The sequence below is a fragment of the Seriola dumerili genome, unplaced genomic scaffold (genome assembly GCF_002260705.1).
Source record: "Seriola dumerili isolate Sdu_G_001 unplaced genomic scaffold, Sdu_1.0 BDQW01000044.1, whole genome shotgun sequence".
In the NCBI taxonomy this organism is placed as follows: Eukaryota; Metazoa; Chordata; class Actinopteri; order Carangiformes; family Carangidae; genus Seriola; species Seriola dumerili.
The window spans coordinates 4969314-4992051 of record NW_019174299.1 but is presented as its reverse complement, the minus strand read 5'-3'; the positions used below and the strand labels follow the sequence as shown (position 1 = coordinate 4992051).

At 40.0% G+C, this 22738-nt stretch overlaps 3 protein-coding genes and 6 non-coding genes across 10 annotated transcripts in view; 8 read left to right on the top strand and 1 right to left on the bottom strand.

The window, feature by feature from the left end:
• Positions 1-5: 5 nt before the first annotated feature.
• LOC111217629 (ADP-ribosylation factor-like protein 5B) lies at positions 6-3895 on the top strand. The gene is made up of 6 exons (XM_022739587.1): positions 6-120; positions 572-632; positions 742-889; positions 1406-1489; positions 2367-2518; positions 2707-3895. Exons 1-6 carry the CDS (start codon positions 75-77, stop codon positions 2753-2755), a joined length of 540 nt encoding a protein of 179 aa, XP_022595308.1. The 5' UTR covers positions 6-74; the 3' UTR covers positions 2756-3895.
• Positions 3896-4303: 408 nt separating this feature from the next.
• On the bottom strand, positions 4304-4375 carry trnac-gca. Its single transcript has one exon. It is a non-coding gene; the product is annotated as a tRNA-Cys (tRNA).
• Positions 4376-14439: 10064 nt separating this feature from the next.
• Positions 14440-21663, top strand: LOC111217727 (plexin domain-containing protein 1-like). The gene is made up of 14 exons (XM_022739712.1): positions 14440-14473; positions 14632-14798; positions 15073-15216; positions 19062-19131; positions 19260-19382; positions 19678-19796; positions 19886-19979; positions 20075-20170; positions 20295-20376; positions 20459-20519; positions 20616-20736; positions 20870-20905; positions 20986-21143; positions 21235-21663. The coding sequence occupies exons 1-14, from the start codon at positions 14440-14442 to the stop codon at positions 21346-21348; spliced, it is 1419 nt and encodes a 472-aa protein (XP_022595433.1). The 3' UTR covers positions 21349-21663.
• On the top strand, positions 15349-15420 carry trnac-gca. Its single transcript has one exon. It is a non-coding gene; the product is annotated as a tRNA-Cys (tRNA).
• On the top strand, positions 16154-16225 carry trnac-gca. The gene has a single exon. It is a non-coding gene; the product is annotated as a tRNA-Cys (tRNA).
• Positions 17246-17317, top strand: trnac-gca. The gene has a single exon. It is a non-coding gene; the product is annotated as a tRNA-Cys (tRNA).
• trnac-gca lies at positions 18359-18430 on the top strand. Its single transcript has one exon. It is a non-coding gene; the product is annotated as a tRNA-Cys (tRNA).
• trnac-gca lies at positions 19521-19592 on the top strand. Its single transcript has one exon. It is a non-coding gene; the product is annotated as a tRNA-Cys (tRNA).
• A 766-nt stretch (positions 21664-22429) lies between the features above and the next one.
• The window catches only part of lasp1 (LIM and SH3 protein 1), a 30876-nt gene continuing 30567 nt past the window's right edge, over positions 22430-22738 (top strand). Inside the window, exon 1 of one of the 2 annotated variants that reach the window (XM_022739525.1) lies at positions 22430-22733. In XM_022739525.1, coding sequence (XP_022595246.1) covers positions 22665-22733 — 69 coding nt within the window. In that variant the 5' untranslated portion in view covers positions 22430-22664. The remainder of the gene's footprint in view (positions 22734-22738) is intronic. The other variant, XM_022739524.1, reaches the window with a different exon arrangement.

Below are 22738 nucleotides of genomic sequence, written 5' to 3'. Positions count from 1 at the left end.
GTTAACACACACTGAAGTTTGCCCTAATTTGATTTATAGTTTATTTATCACACACACACACACACTTGTTGGACATGGGCTTCCTGCTGACCAAGATGATGGCTGTGTTCGGTGACAGAGGTGAGACTCGCTTCAGTTTACACAGTTTCTGTTTTGCATCTCTCAGGATCTGAGACAGTATATGTTGGTTGTAATTACAATAAACTTGTTTTCCTGCTGCTCCTCACACGTTCTGCTTTTTATATTTTCCACTGTAATGTTTTATCACTTTTATTAAAAGACATTTCCTTTTACTCTGACTGACGTGCAGTAAAACTAAGACTGTTAAAGTTCAGCTTCATTCTCAGTTGAAGCACAGAAGGCTATAGATAACCTGACTTGAAACCTGTGTTTTAGTGGTATTAATGGTGATGTAATAACTACACTGCTGTTCTGCTAGGTACAGCAAAGTCCTGCACCTGTCCCTATCTTATCTGTGTGTCCTCTGATGAGTTTAAACTAATTCTGCAACTCAAGATAAGACCGTGTTCAAGAGGGGAAAACCAACCAATGTTTTAATCTTTTCCTGCAGAGCACAAAGTCATCATTTTGGGTTTGGACAATGCAGGAAAGACAACCGTCCTCTACCAGTTGTAAGTGCTTTGGCTCCAGTAGGGTCATATAAACTTACATCAGCTTCATATCATCTGTACTCCTCTTTCTTCCCCATGTTAAATGTTTCTCTCCTTTCCACTTGTCCAGCCTGACAAAGGAGGCCGTCCAAACATCACCCACCATCGGCAGCAACGTTGAGGAGATCATCGTACGTAAAACACATTTCCTGGTGTGGGACATCGGAGGACAGGAGAACCTCCGAGCCACCTGGAACTCGTACTACTGCAACACAGAGGTATGGACCACTCTCTGTAGTCAGCTCCTCTATCTATACTGTATGTGCAGCACAAGACACAAGATACTGAAATCGAAAAGGATCATAAAAGTCAGAAAGGTGCTGAAGGTGTAAAACCCACACATTTAAGTTTGGACTTTTTATTTCCCAGAAAACACAAATCTTAGTTTTCAAGCTTTAAACAAGAACACTGATCCTTTAAAATTCAAAATATATAAATAATAGTTGACATTGGAGGCTGTAACATCTGATATTCAAGAGTAAACACGAGCAGTATAAATGTTTATAAGTGAGTGCTGACTGAGCTGCTGCACATTAACCTACAATGGCTCCTTGCTATCATCCTCTGCTCCTTGTATTGATAAAGCCTGTTACTTAGCACTGCTACATAAGTGTTTGTAATGTATGTTCTTCTGCTCCCTTGTGTGATTACAGTCACTGATGACGTGCTCTGATAATGTGAGATATACAGTTGTGTGCTAATAATTGTGTCTCCTGTGTGTTGTGGTTGTTCAGATTGTCATTGTGGTTGTGGACAGCACCGACAGGGAACGTCTGACTCTAACCAAAGAGGAGCTGCACCAGATGCTCGCACATGAGGTACAAAGACCCCATGTTTATAGACCCCAGCAGGGTATAAACATTTAATAATCAATACATATTATAATGTAGTTAGAAACAGAAAACAGCTTCTAATAATAAATGACTATATAATAAAACACAGTTGTATTTATATAAAACTAGATAAGTTATGGGTAACACTTACTAACACTTACCCTAACCCATTTTAAAGCAGTACACACACATTTAATAAACAGTTTATGACACAGTATAATTTAGTTGTAATTGTAGTGTAAGACATATTTTATATGATCACAACTGTTTTACTTTATTATCTGTTCATTTGTTCATCAAAGTTGTTGACAGATACATTAATAGACACATAAGTCTCATTACAACTACATGACAGTGTGTTATAAACCATTTATTAAATGCTAATTAAGGGCAAAGTTATAATACTGTATTGATGAATCTTTTAAAATATGCTTTTAAATTATACTGCTTAGAAATCATAAATAAGGGCGGTTTCTTTTTTTTTTACTGCTCATTACACAGGATTTTAGCAAAATAATGAACCACTTTAGTTTAAATGCTCCCTTGACATAAAACCATTTTGCTTTTCGATGAAACTGCCCATGTCTGTCATTCTTGTTTTCATGTTTGAGACACACACCTGCTTTCAGTAGTTAATTGCACCATAGCTTACAAACCCATGACACAACATGATGAGGAAGTGTCAGCGTAGACTGTGTTAGTCAGCGTGTTGTCATGTTTTCTGCTGAGGCGACTGTTCTTTGTTCTCAAAAATGTGACGTAGGGACATACTTAAAGTTTCCACATGAAACTATTTCAGTTCTATAGAAACATCGACACTGAAAGCAGCATTGGTGACCCGTGTTCTCTTATTTCGATGTAGGACCTACGGAGTGCAGCCATTCTTATTCTGGCCAACAAACAAGATGTTAAAGGCTCGATGACGGCGGCAGAGATCTCCCAGTTCCTCACACTCAACTCCATCACAACACACTCCTGGCATGTCCAAGCCTGCTGCGCCCTGACAGGAGAGGGGTGAGTCTAACACACCTCACACCCTCTTTTTCTGCCTACTATTATTGTGCATGAGTCAGTCCTTAAAGTGACTAACACAGCCAACAGCAAAATACTTTTACAAACATCACCATGTGCTAGAATCACCTCTTTATTCTACATCTCCTCGGCTCTAAAAGTGCTTCTCTCTCTCCTCTCTCTCCCTGAAGTCTGCCTGCCAGTCTGGATTGGATGAGGTCTCGGGTTGTGGCAAACTGAAATGCCGTCCAGTGGATCAAACTTCCTGAATCTGAGCCAACCTCAAAGGCGCTGCACAGGCCACAGTGCCAGGGTTATTTACAGTGTTTTAGGCAGAGTCATGTGAAGATGGCATCTGTGGTAGGGCCTGCACCACCACACCTACAGAACAGTACATCCTGTAGGTACATGTTCTACTGAGGCTGGGCCGTAGCGTGACTGAGCGATAAAGCAACCTGAATGATATCAGGATCCTGGATCTTGAAGAACTCCTCAATAGCTCCGTGGTAGTTTGAATATATTTCAGGAATCTCTGTTTCTCAGTTGTTTTAATGAGGAAGTACTCAGTGAGAAAGTGTTTTGTGTGAATTTACCGCAGGTTTCCTGAAGTGGCTCATGTGTAAACAAGCACCATTTTTACCCAAGATATCCTGGCAGTCACATCACATTCCTCTTTGGTTTCATTCACTGGGGTTAATCAAGTGACAACAATAGCCTACCTTACTTTACTGAACTGTAAAGTTAAGATATTGCTGATTCATTACCCACACTGAATGATTGAACCTAACAACCTAAACTTGAGTCAGCATCTGGGAAACAAGAAGCAGGTAGATCACAGATGATAAAGTTTATATTTTACAAGTGTTGTTTTTTTTCTCATATTTCAATTTTACTAGGGCTATCTGGGGCTGTTAAATATCACAAAAACCTTTGAGTGGAATAATAATGATCTCATTTTGACCTCTGATTGGTGATTGCTATCACTGACTTCTTTCTTTCTTCACATGCCTGAGCTACTTCCACATTGTGTACCTCACCAGTTACAAAACAGGTTTTGAATAACAAGTGAGTTAGTAGCTGCCTATCCATAAACCTCTATGGAAGACAATGCTGTAACTAATGAAGAAGAAGAAGCTAAACCAAATGCAGTTGCTCCTGTGGTCTTCAATTCTCACAAACTATCAGATACAAGTCAGTGCCTGGTGAAAGAAATTATATTTTATGCCAGAGAACAAAAGACCTGTCTTCTTAAACCTAAAGATTTTTAGTATTTTTTTTTTTTTTTAAAAACAAAGCTCTTGGACTATTTACTGTATATTACAGCAATTTCCTGAACAGGGAAATGAGCTAGCTGCTAATGACGATTAGTCATATTCAAAATGTATATATTGTATTTTGTAATTTCTTAAAATAAATGTTATTGTAAAATATGTGGTGGATGTGTTGTCTATCCTGCAGCTGTAATATTCTTTGTGTCAAGAAGGAAACGCAGCATGACATTGAAGGGTGGTTTATGCCTGCAGTTACAGTAAGTTAGTCAGTCTTCATCACAGCAGCTCGTTTTAGCAGCACAACAGAAGAAATCCTATAGTTTTTTACACTTTATTTCTCTGTATTTTCTCCTCATGTTTGTGATTTGAGCAATGGAGCCAGGCGGAAGTGTTCTCTTTTCTGACCTACAAATAACCTCATAGCAGCTATAAGCGTGGTTTTTATATAGCTGTAAAAATGTCTGTCTCATTCTCAGGGAGGTAGATTTCATGAAAAATCCACACAAAACAGAAACCTAGGGGGCATCCGGATTTGAACCGGAGACCTCTTGATCTGCAGTCAAATGCTCTACCACTGAGCTATACCCCCTGATGATCGTTGCATCTCCCATAACGGTATTTAATTCTGATGACAATGTTTCAATTCGTTCATTTTATTGATATATATAGGCTAGTTTTAGCTCAGTATACTTTGAGTATAATTTGCCGATAGTCGCTGTATGTAACTGCTTATCTAACATGCAATACAGTACTTTTACCATGAGGGGGAGAATGAGCCCATATGAACTGAAATACTACGACTGTTACACGTACGCTCAGTTTATTAGGAACACCTGGCTAAAACTAATACAACAGTCTTGCAATAAATCCTACTTCACGGTTTTAATTTTCAGTTTGTGTTGAAAGTGTTTCACAGAAGTGTTGATTCATCTTACATATCATTTTTGGAAGATGTAGTTTCTGAATTTAACTGAATACAACTGTGAAATCTTGTCAAGCGCAATTATTGAACCGCAAAACTTTATTGGCCAAGCATGTCGTCACATAACAAAGATGAAATATATAGACATACAGCTAAACAAAAACATCTAGCTCAACAGATTTAGGCTAACTTAAACATATAGCTATAATGCAGGCAAGGGCTGCAGGACAATGTAAAGAGCTGTGGTAATCCTACAGGTAACAGTCTACTTAACCATCTCAGTGTAATCTAAGTTGCATAAAAGTGACACACATAATTTTACCTATAGGTGGGTGTTTAAAGCATTTTGGACTGCAGTATTATAAAGTGAAATATAGAGTGAGAGAGAAAAACTGAGATTTCTTTTTTTAAATGTTTGACAGTGGGTTTCAGATTATCTTTATCTCTGTCTAATGAATTCCTGATAGAGAGCTCTGTAGACCTTTTTCACTGCAGACATTCAGGCTTGTCATAGCATGAAAAGCACAGGTGTACATTCAGGTGATAACATTCAGTTTAGGTGCATTAGTTCCAGGGTCCTGGTTTTGTGCATGCTGGCTCACTGTCAAGGATTACTGGGACACTTGGTGGAACTGAGCCAACAAAATAGTTTCACCTGCCTTGACAAGTCATCACGTCTGCAGTGAAAAAAGTCTATTCCCCTGGATGCATTTTGAGCCACAACTCCAGTGACATCTTGTGATTGATATTGGTAACAACACATCATGCACACACACGACTGAATGTGAGATTGGGGTGTTCTAATTTATGTGTAATACAAAATTATTGTCTAAGAAATATCAGTTAATACTTTGCCTGTAGAATGAATCAATGTGAAGTTACTGAAATGATCATGCTATATCATCAAAGGTGTATATATGCATCTACAAGTTCCCCTTGCCTCTGAACTATGACTCTGATTTTTTGGTCGCTGTAACTGTCCCTCCTGTCTTGTGCTCATGAAGTGAACACGAGGCTTCAGCGGACTGATTTAGACAAATCAAGTGGGTATTTTACAGAGTTACAGTCTTTTCAGAATAATACTCCAGCTTTGTGTTGCCGTCCCTTTGCTGCTGCTGAAGCTCACCATCTGCGGAAGCACAAGGGATCCTAACTTTATGCACAGTAGGTAAAACATTAATTTTTGGAAAACAAGAGCATGTGAAAGATGTGTATTATTTGCTTGAAAAAGTCAGTATGGCCTCTCTGTGTGGCAACTCCCACCTGCTGCTGTGACGCTGTATGCTGCGTTTGCAGCCTGGATTATTGGACAGGATACTGATTGCCTCTCCAGCTGTGACTCCAATAAATGCTCAGCTACCATTTTCTCTGCCAAGGATACCGTGTTTGCTCTCAAAGCAGATACAAACTATGAAAGCGGTGGCAATGAGAGGCCACAGTGCTTGTAAAGCTTGCTTTTTATCAGTTTTGCATACCATAATTACCACTTTTTTTACATAGCTGCTGGAAACTAAATAGCAACAAAGAGACTTTTCTGTTCCATGTGGGCAACAAAAGAATGTAGTTGTTAGAAAATAGACACAGTGTTTTGAGGAGCTGTAAACAAACTTGACATGGACTATGTAATATCATAACTAGCACTGATTTAAGGGCTGGCAGTGGTAGCATCATGATCTCCATGTCTAATCTCAGACGTCAGATTTCTCACTGTCTTTGCAGCTGGTTTGGACAGGGGGAGGCGCCACACCGCTGGTGTGGAGTGAAACTCCAGTGGATTTTCATATTTACACTTCTCTCACACTGAATGATGCTGTGACACCAGAAAACTAAAGTGGAATCCCAAACAGAGAAATACATTATATAGAAGAAGACAACTCACTGTAAAAGTGTGCAGATGATGGACTTTCTCCTCCCTGCTCCAAAGCCTCATCAGCTGATCCTTGTGCCTCTGTGATCACCATGACAACGAACGAACAGCACTGAGGAGGAGAGAAAGGGTGTAGTTGGAAGCCGAGCGGTGTGTGGTAGAAGAGTGAGAGTCGGAGGGAAGGAAGAGAGTGACGGGTGGAAGTGGGGAATCGGAGAAAAGTATTTCTGCAAACAGAAGAAGAAGAAGAAGAAGAAGAAGAAGAAGGAGAAGAGAGCAGCCAATCCTTTGTTTCCCAACATGTGGTTCAATTTGGTGATGCTATTCCTCTGTTTCTCCCAAACACAGACGGTTAGAGTTTGGGTCCAGCAGCAAACAGGTGAGCCATGTGTATTTCCCCTCCATCATCACTGCTCTAATCTTTCCATCATTGCATATGCTCACTTCTACACCAGATACAGGTGTAGCAGCTCTGTCTTCCCGCTTCACCCACTTTTGTCCTGTTTGTACTTTTACTTAATGCTTTGAAGCCTGCGCAATTAAACCCTGCATGCAAATGGTTTTCTCAATTGGTTGCCACAGCCATCTGTCTGTTAGCCCTGCAGCTAAAGGAACAGTTCATGTTCGTATATTAACACTGTGTGCGCTTTTTTTTGCTATTTTAACTGTAAACCACAAGACTTGTGCAGGAATCTGTGTGGAGCAGCAAACGGGCATGGTGCCATGCCCTTTTCATTTTACGCACAAAAGTGAGTGACCTAGTTTACAATAAAGTGCACAATAAAAATACCCTCTTCCACAAGCATGTGACTGAGTCTAAACAACAACCCACAAACAGCCTGTCTGAGGTTTAAAATTAGATTTGGACTTTGTTTTTCCTCTTGCCTCCCTGCTAGAGAATGGAGAGAGGCATTTGTTCATGCATTTATCAGCTGCAATATATTTCTATATATAAATGTGAAGGGATACAGAATGAAATGCAGGAGATTTGTTTTAATATATTATTCTAATTCTGAGGAATTTGACCCACAAACATCAGTGGTTTATGGCCTATAACAGTTGCTTGTGATTGAGTAGATACAATATAAAGTTGAAAATTGGTAATATATATCATATATTATGAGCTAATATAAAATGCTCATTTATAACAGCATCAAAAAATGATCCAGAGGGTTTCTGCATAGAGAAATGTGTTGCAGATGAAACAGCATCAGCACTGAGGCACTCAGATATATGTGCTTGCAACATAAGGGGTCAGCTGTGAGTGCAAACCGAGCATGTCCTCCTCTCCTTTGCCTAATTTGCTCTTATCTGCCCTGTCGCTCAACATTATATACAGCGCAGTTTTGAAAAATTACTTTGGTCCTGAGAGAGGCATCTGCACCATCTGAACCAGACTGTAAAAACAACAGAGCTGAAAATGAAATGTGTACCCGACAATGACCTCAGTGTTTGGCCTCTCGTCTCTTGTCCTGCTGAGAAGTTTGCTTAACAAATAGCCTGAGGCCAATCCAGACGTGTTGGAGCTGCAGGAACGAGACTGAAAGTGAAAAAGATTGTTTTGTGAGATCAAATCATAGATAGGATATTATGGTCTGTGGATCCCAGATTGACTCTTATTTTATAAAAGTCATGTGCAATTTGACTTGTGAGAGCAAAACACACTTGTGTTTTAGGAACAATAAAGTGGCAAGAACAAAAACAGTTATCTGCCAACAGCTGAGCAGCTTATTCGCTGAATTATGCTGTAATTTGGAAGAGGATTTGTATGGGATATGGTTTTGGCTTTTATTCATTTTTCTTATCAGACAATGAAAAACAGAAATAACGTCTTTGCCTCTTCCATGCAGAGATTTGATTTCACCATAACAGAGGAAAATCAGTGCACTTATGTTTTCTTAACAAGACTTGTCCAAAATTGGAGGCTCTTGTCTTTATAGTTTTATTGTGAAGTGTAACTTTTTGCACCCTTTTAGGGATATTACCAATTGTATTTGTCATTTTTAAGATTCCTGAGTGTTGTGTATTGAAGGTGTTGTCCATACTGTGTCAGCTGCTCAGTTATTGGCCAAAATACATACTAAGAGATGGGCCGCCTTATCAGTTGTCGAGATTTGGTTAAACATGCACATTTCTTTTCTCAGATATGAAGGACATGTGCATGAAACTTATTCAGAGAAAAAAAAAACTGGAATTGCACATCTGCAATTCAACCAGGCTCCTTGAAATGAACTATACATATTTATTGTGGGTGATGTTGAGGAATCCATGCCAACTCCTCCAGGAAGGGTGTGTCCTCTCAGACCGCTCTGAGCTGACCGCTCACAGAAAAAGACAGCTAAATGTCGTGGTTTGTTTGGTAGCTTCTAAACCACTGGAGAGAGGTCAGTTTTCTGACCAAAACATCTGCCCCTTTTATTGCCTAAATTTGAAAAAAAATTTCCTGTTTAACCATACTGGTACTTTTGCTTCGACTTGTCTTCCTTTTCCTCAGAGCTGCTCTCATTGCCCGTTTTTAAAACTTTGGCATCTTGAGCACAAACCCCTGTGTGTGTCCTTAACTAAGAGGCGCTTAAACAAAAGACATTTTTCCCACTTTTGGACTCACCAGCACTGTTACATGTTGGCACAGTGTAGCTCAAGTTTGGCTGAGGTGCTGAAAATGAACAGTGAGAGGGTCCATCATCTATTCTTAGGCATTATCTTCTAACCGAGGCACCACCCTGTTTTTTTTCCAAAAAGCAGAGCAGATTAACAAAACAAATCAAGGTCTCGATATCGATTCATCACTTCGGTATTCTGTTGCAATCTACTCCCTTTGGATTTTTATTTAATCAAATACATAAGAATTTATGAGAAGACAAGTTTATTAAATCAATGTGCACTGCATGAGGCTGCAGGATGAGTACTTTTACTTTTGACATGCTGATGACATGTCTGTGCTCTTATTTAATTAAGATTTTGAATGCTGGGGATTTCAGATCTGAATACTTCTTCCACTAATGCACCCGAGGCAAGTTTATTCATATAGCACATTTCATACTCAGAGGCACTTCAAAGTGCTTAATGTAAAAATAGATAAAAAGAACATAGGATAGAAAATTTTTAAAAAAAATATTAAGAAGTATAAATGCATAAAAACAATAAAAACAATATAATACATTTTTAAAAAGTCAGTGCATTTAAGAATCAGAGTGCATTTATCAGCAGGTTCAACATTGAGGATACTAGTGTTGTTTATATTTATTTAATTTAATAATAACAGAGTTCAGATATTTCCAAGAATATCAAAATGGTAGAGTACACAAGTTTAAAAAAGTGGGTTTACTTTTTTCATTATACTTAATGTACTGTCTTGTATGAATTGTTATAGGATACTCAGCAGTAGGAGCAGAGCTTGGAGTATGTGCGATCCAGTGAATAATTCAGACAGGAATGGATGAGTGCAGAGTGAGTTTTTGTCAGTTTATCCTGGACAGCTGAGACAATATCACTGTTATGGTTATCTGCCAGTGATTTCAATACTACTGGCTGGGGGAGCATTGACCTGAGTAGATATTATAATCCACAACTTCATAATCAGCGTCTGCACCCCTCCCAGCTTTTATAAACCAGACTGTTTATCTGCTGCACTGCAGACCTCAACAACTCTGCGCACATCGTCTCTCTTCTTACCTCATAGATGCCATAACAGGGTGGATCCTACGCTCAACAATCACACATCTAGGTTTAATATATGAGCTGCCACGAACACATTGACGCACTACTTAATTGAATCAAAGGGTGGAGAGAAACACTCGTGAACAAATACAATGAGCTCCCTATGAGGTCAAGACGTTTGGCCTGTCACTTCACAAACTTGTTAAATGAGGCATTGTAGCCTTGATGGCTGTGGAAGACATCAGTGTTATAATTGTGTGAATGCAGAGTGATGTCTAACACAGGCCTCACCAGCCAATGTCCCACACGTCTGAAACTTAGGGACTGTTGAGGGACTGTTTCCCTCCCACGCTGAGGACACAAATCCGGGCATCAAACCAACGTCGTCTACCATTACACTGGTGTAAGAGGAGCTTCACTGGGTGCCGGTGCCCATAGGAACCTGTTTAGAAGTTCATGGAAAATAAGCCATATTCAATATGTCATATTTAATATTCTGAAATGTTTTTTCTTGTTAATTATACGTTTGAGCTGAGGCTGCCTGCTGCAACTACTCTCTGACTAACAACGAGCATCTGCAAAACTGTAGTGAGGAAGTTCTGTCTGTTCACTGTCTCATTAACATGTGCCAGTAAAAGAATTGTAGAGAAGTGGGAGGTAGGCTATGTCTGCATGCAAGAACGCTCTCTGCTGTCCTTAATTAGGCTTAAAACATGTATAGAATGGCTGATGTTCAAGTTTTTTTTTTTTTTAAACTTAGTTCAGGTGGTTAGAAAAATGAGTTACGTTCACTTTTCATGTCCATTTAGACACAAATAAAATAGACACCTTGAGTTATAATGTGGGTCTGGCTTTAATCGTCATAATTTGTCAGCTACAGATACAGTACCTAATAAGGTTATTCACATTTATGAGGTTTTGCAAACCTGAAAATCTGGTTTTATCGCAAACATTTTATTGAATGTGCACCCATATGCTATAAATGTCTCCACCCTCACCCGTCTTTACAAAGTCTGAGATGTTTTATACCTTTGCATTAAGTTTCACACACGCACATCCTCCTCCAGGATGAGTCAGAAACAAAAAACTGTGCTGGCAAAATGTTCTCAGCCATGTCACAAGCAAACTGTTTCAAAATTAAAATAATCTGATATAATTAAGATAGGACTACAACGTTAGTGCACTGCATGGGAGCTGGGATCCAAACTTGGATAACCTTTACTCCAAAAGCTCCAGGTTTACTCAATATCATTTGAAAAAAAAATTTGAACCACATATCAACTCAGAGGTTTTTATGTTGAGGACTGTGTCAAAAAAAAAAAAAAAAAAAAAAATTCTGACCAGTTTACTCATAGAAAACGTCTCTTTTGAGAATATGGTGCCAGTGAATTTGGGCCTTGTGGAGAAAAAAAAAAAAAAAAAAAAAACTTAAGGAAAACCTCAGACACTTGATCAATAGTCAAAATAGATGCCAATTAATTTTCGGCACCATTTTAGTACTGGCTGATTTCTGGGAAATGAAATGAAACTGCCATGTATCGTGCTGGCGTCCAAGAACAAGTTTTTTGCCTTCGTCTGGCATCCCATAACAGCCCAACCATGGGTTGGGATATCATTACTATTTATTTGAATCAGGTGTGTAGGACAGAGCTGCAACAACGCTGCAGGAGCGCGGCACCGATCAAATTTAGTGTTTTTCGTGTCAAATATTCCTGAAAATCCCATTTTGAGCCATTCACGTACGGTCACTTTTCCACCATAGTGATCTTTTAAGCAGCAGGCGTGGGAGTCGTGGAGTATCTGAATCTGAATCCGGTGGTTCGTGTAACATTGAAGGCAGGACAGACACTGGAGTTAGCATGACCTGTAGAGCTAGCAAACACAAAACAGAGAAAACGGACTTTAACTCAAAGTTATCGTGTGTTTGAGCTTGGGCTTCCTAACCGGGCCACTGGAGCCCCGGTAGAGTCGCCCTGCTCAGTTTTTATCTGCTCAGTTGCCGAGACTCCCGCCATGAAGACACCGGAGCAACAGAGACCAACTCTTCGCGGCAGCCGGGCTGACCACACTCACGGTGTTTCTGTCGGGAAACTGAACATGACGGAGTGACGCTCTTGGCTTTTTTTGTTTGGTAAACGTTCCCAGCGCCACAAAAAAACCTCCTGTGGTTCACTGAAAGCCACACACAGAGGAGAAAACAGCAAACGTTGGGCACAGGAGGTCATCCTCATTTAGGGTTAGGTACGACACCCCGCGAAACGAATGTGCCGTCCCGGGGTTTATATAGTCTGCTTGTGACGTCACCATCGTGTCCCGTATTGTACCTAAAAAAGCCGCAATCACCGTAATATTATAGATGACAATGTTGTGATATAAAATAACAGCTGATACTTTTCACGCCTCATTCCCACAGTTGCATGTACATATTCATTTTTTAAAATATAATTCTGCTGACTTAACATGAAATAATCATGTCAAGCTGTCATTTTAACAGTCCTGAACATTTGTGTGGACTTATATAATACAATACAATAGTGCTTCTTTCAGTAAGTCATCGACTCCCTCCTGGTTTCTATATTTTAAAACATTCTTTATCTGAATGAAAGCAGCCTGGAGGTTGTTGTATCTGGCAAACTTCACCCTCTACAATGTATGATATGATGCTACCCTGGCAACCTGGAAACAGATATCAAACAGGCTGCCAGAAATTTGGGATTCATGTTCAACAGAGGTCTGAATGTTGCTTAGTATTAGTTGTATCATATCCAGAATAAGGTCACTTCAGTTTGTTCATGCCTTTTTTGTTAAATTTTAAAACAGCAAGTATTACTTGCCACATACTGTATATATTATACGCTTGTCTCTCATCACAAATTCTTGGATGTTTTTATGAGCCACACAAAGCTTTTATCAACTAGCTTGTGGAGGTAGAGGAAGTAAGATTGGAAAATTTTCAACACAACTGTAAACTCTGGAAATTGTTTTTAAAAGCAGAGCAGATTTGTTTTGTGGAAGCTAAATATATTTTTCAATTTCTCAGATTTTGCAGTCTTCCAGAATAATTGATTAATTATGTGTTCTTTGATCATTTTATTTTACACAAGATAACTCTGCAAGTATGTTTAAAAAGAGCTAAGCATATAAAAACATAGCCCGCACCACCATTCTTACTTTCTAGTTCCTAACATTATTAGGTTACAGTTCATCTGAGCAGGTGCTGAGGCTTTCACTGATGGCTATCCTGACCATGTTTTTTCTAATGCAATATTTATTTTATTTCTACTTTTTTTCCCATAAGTGCACAACTTTCAGTGCATGCTTTAGGCCTATACACCAAGAGAGAGGATGTCAGTGTGAATCTGTTGTAGCAGAAAGGTCTGGACGGGATTTACACTACCCCCCCATTGACCTCAGCAATAACAAAATGGCAGACTAACAGCAGCACTGCAGAGGTGTGTTCACCTGCTGAATATAAAATTAAATAATATACAGTAAATAACGGATGTAAAACAAGCTTCGTTCACTGCTGCTGTTATATAACTGAAACTTAAATTAACTGGTATTTCTATATATTCTGCCCCCAGCAGAATGTCTTACAGTCTGTCTGCAGTCCTCTCTCAGTGTCCGGTCTTTAGAGCTCTGTGAATAAGTGGTGCAGTGGATGTCAGTGACAGACTTTTAAAGTAAATCTACAAAATATTTCTTCTTCCTCTTTGGGACACCTCTGGCTGCTGGCGCCCGTGGCAGCCACGTAGGTGGCCTATGCCCAAAGCTGGATCTGCTTCCAAGACTTGGTATGAATGTGAATGTGCCAGGCAGCAGACATGCATTTTCAACAATCCATAGAATATCACAGTGCAGTGCAAAAGTAAACTCCAAACATCTACTAGAGAGGAACTTCCAGCGTCAGTGCGGCTTTGACCCACAGACTCTATTTTATTCTTTGAATATATGGCTCGAGAGAAAGCCAACCCACCCCAGTTTGCTTACCAAATGTGGTTTACACTGTTTGTAGGACTTGACAGTTCCTTCTGAGAATGGCTAAGTGTTATTTGTATTGTTCTTGCCTTCATTCAACAGCGGCTTCAACTCACGAGGCTGAGGCTGCAAGCAACTTGTAATTTCTCGTTAGGCTGACTAACTGAGCTCTGAGCCACAACTATAAACATCATTCTTAAGAGTCTGAGCAAATTTGGCATCGGAAATGTTTCCCAGCAGTGTGTGGTACTGCTGCCAGGGTACAAATACAAGCTTTGGTGTACTTTTGTTTCTCTATTAAAATTGAAGTGTGGAAATCTGTGGATTTAGAAGTTGAAAGGTGAGATGCAAGTGCTTATGTCATCGTATCCCATAATGACCAGAACATACTAACACAATGTTCATTCTTTTTTGACAGATGATTTTTACAGTGGTATCTCACAGCAGCGTGAAGGGTCGACTGGAGGTGACAGTCATCCTCACAGAGCCCAGAGGTCATCCTCAGACCACGCTATGATGAGCAGGGCGGTCTCGGGTGGAGGACTAACCATCGACACCCTGCCAGAAAACATGACACGCGTAGTGGTGAGTGTTGCACCACAGTGTTTCTTGTGACTGTAATGGTTTGTGGCATTTATTATGTTTCTGGCTTTTGACATGTTCTGTTTGTTTTAGTTGGAGTCAAACACTGCCCTCTTTTGGAAAGCAAATTTTTCTCTTTTCCACTCACTTGGAGAAGCATATGGCAGCATGTGATTAAACCGTGTTCGCAGTGAACTCTTGATGCCTCTATGACACACTCTCTGAACACAGTCACACCAGTACACTCTCTGATCCTCTGTGGTTTTCTGTCTGGAAGGAGGATTCTGGCAAATATTACACATGGCGTAGCTTTGGCCCTAAGGACCGACGCACACAGGAACTATGGGTAGACATGAATGACGTCCGGCACGGCCAAGTTAGAGTCCATGGCATTCTGTCAAATTCATACAAACAGGCTGTGGTGAGTCTCACACACACACACACAAAACACGTGTACTCTCTTACCTTCTTTAGTAGTTATTCATAAAAAAGAAAATGATGATGGATTGTAATCTAATAATGGTTGAATGAGAGTTGATGCCTCATTGGAACAGGGGGTATAGCTCAGTGGTAGAGCATTTGACTGCAGATCAAGAGGTCCCCAGTTCAAATCTGGGTGCCCCCTGCTTCATGAAAACATGTAAGGTGCCTTGTCCTGTACAATCACGTGTGCTTTTAAAACCCCTGAAGAGGCCTGCTGTTAGTCACTCACAATATGGACAGATAACACTGTAAAGTTTCCAAATATCTGTAACAACCTTTGACATAGCAGAATGTGTTATTCTGAACTCCTTGGTCAGAAGCGCTGCTTAAGTGGCAACACTGCTCCAGCTTTATGCACTAAGACAGCAGATGATCCTTTATATTTTTAAAGGAGAGATGGCTGAACTGAAAAGATCTGAAACAGATATTGAGTTAACAAATGAATGCACACACTTCTAAATTTATTTGTGAGATGTTTACATTTTTATTTTAAAGTCTTTTGATTGGTAAGCCTGTTGTACTTACTTTCTAAAGTCAGATCTCTATTATCATCATATTAGCATCCTGTGTGTTCACACACGGCAGCATGCAAAGATCTTGTTTTGATAGCAACATCTATTATTCCTGTGTCCTTTGTGAGAGAGAGTTCAGCATCTACACAAAGTGGTGCACAGTAACTGAGCACATAGTGAGTAACTCTTTATCTATCAAATGAGAGAATCCTGAATTTTTTGCCTTCACATTTTTTGTGAATATATGTGAATAAGAACAAGAATTCAATCTGAAACCCGACTAAAGATACAACTGTTTTGTTTTCTTTGTAAATTATACATAAAGAATTTAATTAATATGCTTATTACCAGATTGTTTTTTATGGGGGTATAGCTCAGTGGTAGAGCATTTGACTGCAGATCAAGAGGTCCCCAGTTCAAATCTGGGTGCCCCCTGCTCCTGGGTACATGTGTGATGTTGTACATACATGTGTGCTTTTAAAACCCCTGAGGTGGTCTCTCTGCCTGTTGTAAGTCACTCACAGTTTGGACAGATAAAAACGTTTCCAAATACAACAACTGTTCTCATAGCACAATTTGTTAATCCTGTATCCTTGTAGTGCAATACTGTTCCAGCTTTATGCACTAAGACAGCTGTTGATTCTTCACATTTTTAAAGGAGGGATGGTTGAACTTAAAGATCTGAAACTGACATTGAGTTAACAAATGAATGCCCACACTTCTAAATTTATTTGTAAGTTATTTTGATGGATAAGCCTGTTGAACTTACTTTCTAAAGTCAGATAAAATGTGGAGACAAACTTTAATGTCTGTCTTCATCATAATAGCATCTTGTGTGTTCACACAGGCCAGCGTGCACAGATACTGTTTTGATAGCAAGGTCTATTTTTCCTGTGTCCTTTGTGAGATAAAGTGCTAAAGCGCAGCATTTACACAAAGTAGCATACACAGACCGAGCGCATATAGAGCAGCATCAGTTGTTAATGGGTCCATAATTCTTTTATACATTTTGATCATCTGTCTGGTCATTTACTGGGCCGAGCAGGGCGATGTCACTTTGGAGCATGTGACTGCAGATCAAGAGGTTCAACTCTGGGTGCCCCCTGCTTGTGAAAACATACAGCTTGGAAGCTGCTATGCTTATGTGACTGTTTTTGAAACCATGTTTGAGCGAAGAGGTCAAGCTTAGTGCAATGTGGCCCTGATGTACAGACAAACTGAGAGGTCTATTATGTGACTTTTATGGCAAAAACCATATTTCCTATTTCCTTGATCAGATAACAAAGTACCCAGGAGCCTGAATTCTTTCAAAATGTTTCTGAATAAGACAAGGAGAGAATTCAATCTGAAACGTGACCAAAGATATACATGGATTCACTCTTTTTCTTTGTAAGTGAAATATAAAGATTTTTATTCATATGCTCATTAGCAGACTGTTTTTTGCTATATGTTATAGGGGGTATAGCTCAGTGGTAGAGCATTTGACTGCAGATCAAGAGGTCCCCAGTTCAACTCTGGGTGCCCCCTGCTAATATAATTATGTACTATTTGTTTAAACATGATCAGATTGCTTAAATAACAGCTGTAATCTGTAAATCATCCTTAGAGCGAATTAAGACAAATTTGCATTCTTCCCATTTCCTTTCTATTAAATCTGATCACAATTTCACCATGAAACCATGCAAAACTCATCTTTTCTATGTCCTTGGTGCTAAAGTACAACATTCCTGCAACTAGGAGTATACGAGTACACAGGCAGCTACTGATTCTGCACTTGTCAAATAAGAGAAGCCTGAAATTTTGCCCTAGCATTTTGTGTTGGGGAAAGCCAGGATGGAATTCAGTCTGAAACATAAAGAAACACTGCTAGGGGAGCTCAGGGACTGGGAGCTGTTGGTACATGCCAAAAGCTAGAGGCCTGCCAGAGGCTGTCAGCACCTGCCCAGTCTCGACCTGTATTGTCCAACACCTGGCACCTGTGCAGTACACACAGCTCACTTTAATACAGAAAGATGTGGTGGATCAGGCACAGGGAAGGAAAAGCTACCTAGGAGGAACACAGATGGACTAAACCCAGGATTCTTGAGTACATTGGATTTGTAGGAACAACCAATCCAGGTTACACAGGTGTAAAAGCAGCAGTTGGAGAAACAGCTCTTACAGCAGATCATGAATGGACGAAGTCAGGAAGGAAAATGTGCTTGCAGTTTAGTATATTTTCATACAGCTAAAGCTGCACTCAAGGGTAATCATTTTTATTAGTGGTTCCAGCTGTCCCATTTCTCCATTGATCTCGAGACTGATAATATGGATTTTGGTTGATAAATCATGGTGTTGTGAATCTCAGTTATTTAGTAGATTATCTGTTTTGGAAAGTTCACATCCAGTAACCTCGATGACCTGCTCCTACATGGCCAAGTTGTGTCTATGTTTTAACTACATCCTTTCAAAATAGTTACATCAGACAAGGAAAAATGTTTATCGCAGAAAGCTGCGACAGAGATTGCTAGTGTACGCAGGTGTGTATCTCTATGTTACGATAAGACCAAGTGTGCAGATAGCGATATAGGGGGAATAGCTCAGTGGTAGAGCATTTGACTGCAAATCAAAAGGTCCCTGGTTCATATTCCGGTGCCCCCTCAATGATGTGAAAAAAATGACTTCTAAGCTTCAGATATTTCTAACTGCAAGGACTCACTTTCAGAATAAATGGCTTTCCCTTATAAGGAATGGATGTGGAGTAGTGACACCTATGGTGCAGTGGACAGTGAGAGTCTGCTGTGTATGAGATTTAATATAACTGACTGAAAAGTAACGCTAGATTATATGCTCTATGCTTTCATGTAAATCCCTCGTGTGCAGGTAGGCAGCAGGAGGACGGGGAACTCACCACTACCAATGAAAACTGAAATGGCTGCTGCTAAAAAAATAAAAAACAGAGTCTCATTTGATAAAAATCTTAAGAATCATAACTTTAAAGTCTGATGGAGTTACTTAATGTGTAAAAGTGATCTTGCAGGGAAAGAAATTAAACAACAACTTTTTCCCAGACTCCTCCGCATTTTGCAGCTTCCTTACTCCAAGTCAAATGCCAACTTCCTGTTTCTCCTCCTCCTTTAGGAGCTGATTAGCACTGCAGAAAAACAACTCACAACATAACCTCATAACCAGAGGCTACAATCTGTGAGTTATGCATTTAGTTTACTTTAAAAAGTGACATATCAACCTATATTAAAATGTCTCTCTCTCTCTGTGTCTACTCTTTTTGCAGCGGGTCGCCCTGTCATTTGACTTTCCCTTTTACGGACATTACCTGAGGCAGATTATCATAGCAACAGGAGGTACACTTTGATTTTCTAACAGATGTTCTAGTGACCTTCCCAGCATATGTTCAGAGCGGGAAAGTGCTTTTGCAATGTAACAAGTAGTTCTCAGGTCTTACACAGTTTTCCTATCTGGCCATTTTCAGGGTTTATCTTCACAGGGGACATTACTCACCGTATGCTGACCACAACCCAGTACATCGCCCCTCTAATGGCTAATTTTGACCCCAGCTACTCCAAAGACTCCACTGTGCAGTACCTGGATAATGGTGAGATACTACCTGATATTCAAACATGGTCTTGTTTTGTTAAACTTTTTTACTGAATTCACTTTTTTTTCTTTGTAAGTTATATATAAAGATCTTTATCCTGTAGTCATTAGCAGACTGTTTTTGCTGTATGTAATAGGGGGTATAGCTCAGTGGTAGAGCATTTGACTGCAGATCAAGAGGTCCCCAGTTCAAATCTGGGTGCCCCCTGCTTCTGAAAACATGTGATCTTTGTTTAAAACATGATTGGATTGCTCTATTATAGAATAAAAGTCGTAACCTTCGCTCTCTTCAGGTGAGGTGTTTGTGGTCCAGTGGGAGAAGGTCATACTCCCTGGCAAAGAGTCAGAGGGAGCCTTCACCTTCCAGGCTGCGCTCTACAAAACAGGAACCATCACGTTCAGCTACAGAGATGTGAGAAGCTGACCTTTACCCTAACCTGTTCACTGCTCTTCCATATTGTAATATGCATAAGTGGGTTCTCTTTTTTTTCTGTTTACCAGATCCCTCTGTCATTAGATGTGATCAGTTCAGCTGAGCATCCAGTGAAGGTCGGTTTGTCTGATGCCTTCATGGTCATGTCTTCTCAATCACCAGGTCAGCAGTAATAGTGTTCATATAGGTGCTTTTAGCCACAGTGCTTCCATCCAAAGGTTTTATACATATATAACTCTGAGACATCTCTGACACAGATGCCCAACAGCAGTCGATTTACGAGTACCACAGGGTTGAGATAGACATTACAAAGATCACCAGCTACTCTGCTGTTGAGTTCACTCCACTGCCTAGTAAGTGATCTATACCCATATTAAATCAGTGGCAAGACATCAAAATCAGTTTCAATGATTCAGCGTATTTGGATGCGTCGACACAGTCAAACTCTCTCTTGCTCGTCTCTTTCTCTCTGTGCAGCCTGCCTGCAACACGACAGCTGTGAGCTCTGCCTCTCATCCAACCAAACCTCTGGTTGTAGCTGGTGTCATGTGCTCCAGAGGTGAGTGGGGCAATCTGATGGCTCTGGTGTTAACACAGGTGGAGGTTTAATGCCTTATGAATATACATTTTGTGTGTTCTAGGTGTTCAGATGGCATGGACAGACACAGACAGGAATGGTTGGAATATGGCTGTTTAGTAGAGGTAGTGCTGGTGCATCAGAAACGAATACCTGCTTACTTGCCTTTGTTTTTTTTTTTAGACTAATGCACCTATTATCATTATATTCTGTGTGGGCAGAGCGAAGATGCAACCTGTGAGGATTACAGCAGGGGTGACAGCTCTACCGGTTCCTCTATCACACCAGAGATCGAGGAGGTGACATTTTTGACTCCTTTGCAAAAAGGCTGTGAAAGTGATGGTGAGGCTGAGCTATTTTTTTGTGTCGTCACAATGTATAGTCCAGCCTAATGTGGGCAGTGTTTCACATTTAGATGCTCAAAAAGAGATGCTCAGACTACATATTAAAATTACTCCTTTCTGTCTTCTTTCAGATGACACTAAACATCATATATTTACCGCAGGCAATGGTGAGTTAATATCCGTATGAGCCTTTATAGTCAAGCTACATGACAGGATTCTTAATCATGCATCTTGATCTTTAATACAGATGTGAAGACAGATGCTTCAACCAAGAGTGAAGGGCTGGCTAACACAGGAGTGATAGCCGGGATAGCTGCTGCTCTTGTGTTACTCTTGGTGCTGATACTTGTTGCTCTTTACATCAACTACCATCCTACTGTCACGTCACCACTTTACCTCATCCAGGTGAGCACTAAATATGCCCTTACACCTCCAATTGGAGACAAGCTATTCTTGACGTATGTCCTCATCAAACTTGTTTTTTTCTGCTTTCAAGCGACGCAAGAACTACTGGCCTTCCTGGAAGTTTCAGAAGCAACAGCCCGGTTACACAGAAGTGGAAGGAGAAGGACATGAGAAAGACAGCATTGTTGAAGCTGGACCATGTTGAAACCATGAATGGAAACTTGGAAGATATTTGCATTGAACTGATTTTTAACCACATTCAAACGTGTAGTATACACTTCTCCAAACATTTACATTCCAAAGCCAGTTCAACTTTTGCATTAAGTTTATGATTGTTTTTTTAAGCTTTTTTAAGTGGCTCCATTGCAAAAAAGATGAAACTTGCTGTTTGGGTAGATTATACCTACCCATAGCTTGATATTAAATGATTTCATTTGAAATTTATATCTCTGTTGGAATAAATAATGGTTGCATTCCACCTTTTTTAAAGTTTGTATAATTTGACTGCAAAAAACTGTGAATTGCATGCCATGACTTTAGATAAACACATAATCTATGATGTTTTACATCAAACAAATAAAGATCTGTGCGTGCTTCAATTTCAGTTCCTGCTGCTTTTGATGGTGAAGTTAATCTGTTTTAAGTTCCACCTTTTGTTTTGCAAGAACACAATGCATTATACAATTCCTGATCAGTATATCAGCTTACAGGGCTTATGCTCTGTGTTTTTATCTTAGATTGAGCATTATTTGATGTTGCACATAAAGGGAGCGCAAAACCATAAAATGTTACAGGCACAGGAGAGAAAATCTCAACAAAAAATGCCATGTTTATGGGGATACAGTACAACCCTTTTGTCAGCAGGTGTCATCCTAAACAAATGTATCACATGGACTTCAAGTAGGATTATGCAGTGAACGTGGCAGATGTGTAAAAATGTGATTTGAGATCACTGGATTGGTAAAGCCCCAAAAAACAGCAACAAAAAAGATGATTGCATGAGTTTGCTATGCAAGCGCAGATGGGACGAGGACAGATATGTTGCACATGCACAAAGGTTGACCTGGATTTCTTCACAGTTACGCAAAACTGAGTGTGTGTTGCATCATTTTCAAATCATACACACATGGTGAAGTCTCAGTTGAATGTGTAAAATGTATAGATGCTGTGGGTAAACCTATGAAATAACAATCAGATCTTTCTTCCAAGTAAAAAAAAAGTGAACCTCCCACACTACCTCTTCCCTTTCTGCTCGGACACGCGCAGTCGAGGGAGGGAAGGAGGGGGGCAGCGGGAGCGCGCTTTCCGTGTCTGGTTAGTGGACTGACAGCCAGCTGTGCGGCTACAACGACAACAACAAGCTCCTGGATTTGCTACATACAACTAGATTAGTGTTGGTCTGCTACTGATCATAATTGTACACTATAGCTAGTTTTTGACGTGAGTACTCGGCAGCACACAGCTACAACCAGTATCATCGGCGGTTTCTGTGCTAACTAGCAAGAAGAGCATTCCTCCAACATGAATCCGCTGTGTGGCAGATGTAATCTAGTCGTTTACCCCACGGAAAAAGTGAATTGTCTGGACAAGGTAAG

Excerpts from the sequence above, each read along its gene's own strand:
- LOC111217629 (XM_022739587.1), top strand. The coding sequence starts at position 75 with ATGGGCTTCCTGCTGACCAAGATGATGGCTGTGTTCGGTGACAGAG. Across the intron at positions 121-571 it reads GGCTGTGTTCGGTGACAGAG|AGCACAAAGTCATCATTTTG; the intron begins GTGAGACTCGCT and ends CTTTTCCTGCAG. Across the intron at positions 633-741 it reads ACAACCGTCCTCTACCAGTT|CCTGACAAAGGAGGCCGTCC; the intron begins GTAAGTGCTTTG and ends CCACTTGTCCAG.
- LOC111217727 (XM_022739712.1), top strand. The coding sequence starts at position 14,440 with ATGTTTCCCAGCAGTGTGTGGTACTGCTGCCAGG. Across the intron at positions 14,799-15,072 it reads AAAACATGACACGCGTAGTG|GAGGATTCTGGCAAATATTA; the intron begins GTGAGTGTTGCA and ends TCTGTCTGGAAG. Across the intron at positions 20,737-20,869 it reads AAAAGGCTGTGAAAGTGATG|ATGACACTAAACATCATATA; the intron begins GTGAGGCTGAGC and ends GTCTTCTTTCAG.